Source organism: Triticum aestivum, chromosome 3A, assembly GCF_018294505.1.
Source record: "Triticum aestivum cultivar Chinese Spring chromosome 3A, IWGSC CS RefSeq v2.1, whole genome shotgun sequence".
Classification (NCBI taxonomy): domain Eukaryota; kingdom Viridiplantae; phylum Streptophyta; class Magnoliopsida; order Poales; family Poaceae; genus Triticum; species Triticum aestivum.
Genome location: NC_057800.1, coordinates 704,943,170 through 704,948,486, shown reverse-complemented (window position 1 = coordinate 704,948,486; position 5,317 = coordinate 704,943,170). Strand labels below are relative to the sequence as shown.

Genomic DNA, 5,317 nt, shown 5'->3' with positions numbered 1-5,317 from the left:
TGTAGTAACAAGGCACACTTTATACCTGGGACAAACTTGTTTGTGGCCCATCACGTTTTTACCTCGAGGTGGAGTACAAAGTGTCAGGTGTTACTCTTCATTACAGCCATATATTCTTCATGCATAGCTTTTCTTCAATTTTTCAACTAAAGACATATAGACATTTTTTAAGATTCTGAACATTTGTTGAAAAAAGAAAAACCTTGAGTGAGTAAATTGAGCTAGCTCGTACTTCTGTCTATTACCTCTGTCCATCATTATTAAGCCAGGTACACTGAGTATGTGCGTTATTTTTGGTCATTCATGAAAAATGTTGGATTTAATCTCCCCAGCAGATCGTTATAGAACACCAGCCCATGCATGCAATGGGTTTTCTTTCCTCCAATTGGTGCATTGTATGCGAGCCCAATTATCCCATGTGGCAGCCAAAATATAATATTTACGTGGAAACTGCTTCTTCACGCGGTCACTGGCTACAGTTAGATGCATTTAATCTTCGCGTGAGGTTGTATCTTGGTCGTAAAGTTTTGGCCCTCAAGCCCTTGAAACCTAAATGAGAGGATTTGTTTGCTTATGAAATTAAACAACCGCTTCTTATTTTTCTTACACTAAATTTCATCAGTTTATATATGTTTGCAAGTTGTATGAAAAACAATAAACCGCTCCGAGAATGGATAGGGGGTGAGGAGTGAGTCCTGATTATCCCTGGAGAAACGAACACACAATTATTTTGTTACAGTTGAGTAGGAAGGATTTAACTCACATATCTCAAAAATAAAAAATTAACTCCCAATACTCTGGATGCTTTGTACACGGGATTGTCGGTGAATATGAGATAAGATTAAGTGACTGGTTGACAGGACCACCTACATGAAATAAACGGTTGTTTAAGAAATGACTAGATGGATTTCATGCTAGAGTGCCAGTAACACTTGTGAAAAGTAATCTAGATGAGGTAATGAAGGGCGTCCAAAAAAAAATGATATGACATATAAACACTTGAGCTCATTAACATACTTCGTTTCAACTTTTCTTTCTCACAGGCATAAGCTTGTTTGGCTCAGAATAATAACAGAGTAGTATGATATGATACATCACAGTTTGCCCTCCCGTTTATTTTATTTATTAATTTTCCATTGCTTAAAGGACGAAAACCTTTGGAATAAAATATCATTTTGTTTTGCTTATCCCCAGTAACATACTTGCACAATTAGTTCAAGAGTGATCAATCCACAAACAGCATAGCAAATAAAAGTTCAGAATTTGAACAAAAATTTGAAGGCCAAACGAGGAAATTCATCCTGACATACTAAGTAAATAGGTTCAATCACTTCATTACTATTCAAGGGAAAGTGTCTAACCAGAAAGAGTTAAGCCAACTAGTCAGATACCTACATCGTGCTTGAGCGAGTCTGCATGACAAAAAATAGTGAAGGGAACGTGCACCTTTGGTGATTTAGTGGAAATTTTTCTTGGAAAGCATAGCTTCCATGGTTCCTTTGCCACCCCTTCCATGGTTCCTTTGCCACCCTTTATCCAACAATACTGTGACCATGGGGCTTCATCAATCCTTTATCTTGCAAAATGTCCCTAACCTGGACTGCACCATCCCACATGTCTTGATTTGCATACAGGTTAGAAATTGTCACATAATAACCACTGTTTTCAGGCTCCAGGCAGAGCAAATGATTTGCGGTGGACTCGCCCATCTTGAGTTCAGCCTTGTTACTGCAAGCACTTAACAGTGCACCCCAAACTCCATGTGCTTCCTTGGATGGTAAACTCTCCACAAATTTATGTGCTTCCTGCAGCCAACCAGCACGTCCAAGCATGTCTACGATGCATACATGGTGTTCGGCTGTTGGAATGATCCCAAATTTCTCTGACATAAGGTGGTAATACTCCCATTCTTCATCAGTGAGTCCAGAGTGACTGCAAGCTGACAAAAGAGCAATAAAAGTACTTCTCGTGGCTGTCATCCCAGACTGAATCATCTTGCAGAAAAGTTTTATTGATCGCAACCCATGCCCATGAAATCCTAAAGCTGATATCATGGAGTTCCAGCAAGCAATTGATTTTTCAGCAGAGGATTCAAATACTCTGACAGCAACGTCGAGTCTTCCGCACTTACTGTACATATCAACAAGCGATGCTGAAACAAAAACATTATTTTGAAGATCAGACCTGACCACATGCCCATGTATGCTCTTTCCATATGTAAGATCCCCTAGTTGAGTGCAAGCACAGATGATACTGACTGTACACATTTCATCAGGCACGAAGTCTTCAATCTTCTGATAGAACTGCAATGCTCTCCAGCCATCGTTATTCTGTGCAAAGCCAGAGATCATACAATTCCAGGAGCACAAATTTATATCTCCGGGACTATAGAAGATTGACTCGGCACTTTCAGTATCTGCAAACCAGAAATACATGGCTAACAGGGCATTCTTCACCCTCAAATTGCATGCAAGCAAGTGCTTCAGTGACATGCAGTGGATGAACTTTCCTAGGGAGTGCAGTTTAAGAGTTCCACATGCTGATAAAACACTAACTAGTGTAATGCTGTCAGGATTTACTGGCAAAGATGAATGCATGAACCGAAATGCTTCCAAGGCGTCACCATGTAGTCCATTCTGTACACAGCCTACTGTGGCTGTATTCCATGAAATAATATCTGATACCAACATTATTCTTTCCAACAGCGCTAAGGCAGCCAGTGTGTCCCCGCAGCATATGTACATGTGCATCAACGCATTAACAACTGAAACTGCACTCACAAATCCATACTTCAGGATAACAGAGTGAACTCCTTTGCCAAAGCTAAGGTCTTCTGGACAAGAGCATGAAGGTAGAACAGCAAGTATAGTGGTCATGGTGCAGTTTAAACCTTCAGAAAGCAGCTCCTTGAACATAGCTTGAGCCTCTACTCCCAGTGAGACATCTCTTGAGTAACCAGAAAGCATTGTGTTCCATGATATGAGGTCTCTTACTGGCATTGTCCTGAACAAAAGCTTAGCAGTAAATGAGTCATGACATTTCATATATAAGCCAAGTAAGCTATTTCCTATAGAAGACTCCTCATGCAGAAGGCCTTTTCTGACTATGTATCCATGGATTTCTTTCCCTTCACAGAGTAGTCCTTGATCAGCACAGCCAGAAATTACAGTCACCAAAGTGGCATAATCTGGCTGGTACCCTGATATAATTTCTTGGAAAACAAAGAGGGCTTCGCTGACCTTTTCATTCTCCACCAATCCCTTGATCATAGCATTCCATGATACCAAAGTTTTACTCAAAATGCCTGCAAAGACATTCCCTGCGTCCTCGGTAAATCCAAGGGCTGAATAAAATGTTATAAGAGAATTCGCCACCGAGCAAGATGCAGTGTCGTCATAACCAAGCTTGACAACACAGCCATGGACAGACCTCCCAAAGGCAAAAAGACCATCCGTGCGAGAATATGCTGCAAGGACAGAAGACAGAGTGACCTCATCTGCCTGAACCCCCAAACGGATCATCTCCCTGAAGCAACAAGCCGAAACTTCAAAAAGTCCATTGAACGTGCTTCCACCAATCATAGAATTCCATGAGGTGGTGTCCCAACACGGCATCCTCCAAAACACAGCCTCCGAAGTGCAGAAACGCCCACACTTCGCGTGCATGTGCACGAGAGCATTCTGAAGGTTCAGGTCAGTGTCGAGGCATCTCTTCACAGCCGCGGCATGGAGCGCCGTCCCAAGCTCCATCTCTCTGGCACGCGACGCCCCCGACAGCATGATGACCAGGGTGGCCGAATCGAACGCCCCGAGCACGCACGCCATCCGCCGGAACAGAACCACGGCGTCGCCCAGACGGCAGCTCCGCGTCAGAGCATCGAGCGTGGCGTTCCACAGGATCACGTCCGGGCGGGCGGCCTCGTCGAGCAGCGCCAGGGCGGCACACGCGTCGTCCCTCCTCCTGGCGTATGCCGTGAGGAGGGAGGTGCGCACGGGCGGGTCCAGCACCGCGCCGGACTTGAGGGACGCGCAGTGGAGGGCGTCGACGGCGTCTGCGGCGTGGCGCGCGCCGTCCCTGAGCGCGCGCACGATGGAGCTGGCCCGTGCTCCGTGGGGCATTCCGTCGAGCAGGTAGCGGGCGCCGCCCTCGCCCTCAGCGGACGCATGGTGAAATAATGCTACGTGAAGGCCCGGGTGGGAAATGCGGGTGAGGTTGGCAGTGGTGGGGAAGGTGAGGTTTACTGCGGCAAGAAGCCTGGGAGCTCGGCGTAGCATCCACCGGCGGTTCTCCACGGAGTTCCAGGGCGAGGGTCCCAAACTGTGTCAAACACAGAGGAAGGAGAGAAAGAATGAGTTGCAGTTTTGTATCCTTCCGCTCACACGTTTTTTAGGCGGAAATGTTATTTGGCTGACGCTGCCTGGAAGGCCAACCCCAGCGAACGGTCCCATCACCGTCGCACGCATCTTGACGCCGTATCATTTTTGTAAAGTAGCATGGCCATTTTATAAATTAACTTGGCATTTTTTTCATAGTGGCATGAAATTTTTCCTTTTTATAAAATATTCATGGCAATTATACAACGCTTTCTCTTTGTGTTTACAAGAAAAACATGTATTTTTTGTTCATGGCATTTAAAAAAAATCAGTAAACTAGGTCTCTGGGCGTTGCGATTTGCCATGTCCCTTCCCCTGGCGAACGACCGAGGGAGGGCTGATTCGTTCGCTGGGAGCAGCTCACCCCAGCAGAAATATATATTTTTAATAGACCCTCGTTCGTGGTGACCGTTCCCCAATTATTGGGGTTAGTTCTTTTCAAGTTGTCTCGAAAAGGCTGCAGTTTTTTTAAATGAAGGCTTTAATCCTTTTTTTAAACAAACTTATTATTAAAACTTTTCTTCTCAAAGCAGTTTCAGCGATATGTAGCCCTCTTGATTGAAAAGTGTATCGCACATAGTTAGCCCTTTTATATAATGTGCGATTGTGGAACACATTTCACACGATTTATCCATGCTGCCATATGTAGTTTATCGTGCATAGTTGTTCTGTAGGGATAATAAGCGCCAAGAAAGCTATCACACACGGTTTGCATTCAAGCACAAACCATAACTTTTATAACATGTGCGCAATAAGAGGGGCTTAACAACACCATTATGCACCGTTGCGTAGTACTACTGAATGGAAAATAGCTTAATGAAAAAACAGCTTTTACTATACAAGCCGATATTCCATTCTCAGTTTTCATCATACATTATAGAAGACATGCCAGCATAAAAGAATCATGGTTTTCTTTTTGCACGACATCCCTGGCTATATGTGGT

General features: G+C 44.2%; 1 protein-coding gene across 1 annotated transcript; it reads right to left on the bottom strand.

Annotated features, from left to right (window-relative positions):
- Positions 1-677: 677 nt before the first annotated feature.
- Positions 678-4,356, bottom strand: LOC123063366 (pentatricopeptide repeat-containing protein At4g19220, mitochondrial-like). The gene is made up of 2 exons (XM_044487131.1): positions 1,447-4,356; positions 678-866 (listed from the first exon to the last, which is right to left on the bottom strand). Exon 1 carries the CDS (start codon positions 4,272-4,274, stop codon positions 1,533-1,535), a length of 2,742 nt encoding a protein of 913 aa, XP_044343066.1. The 5' UTR covers positions 4,275-4,356; the 3' UTR covers positions 678-866; positions 1,447-1,532.
- Between the last annotated feature and the right edge of the window lie 961 nt (positions 4,357-5,317).

Excerpts from the sequence above, each read along its gene's own strand:
- LOC123063366 (XM_044487131.1), bottom strand. The coding sequence starts at position 4,274 with ATGCTACGCCGAGCTCCCAGGCTTCTTGCCGCAGTAAACCTCACCTTC.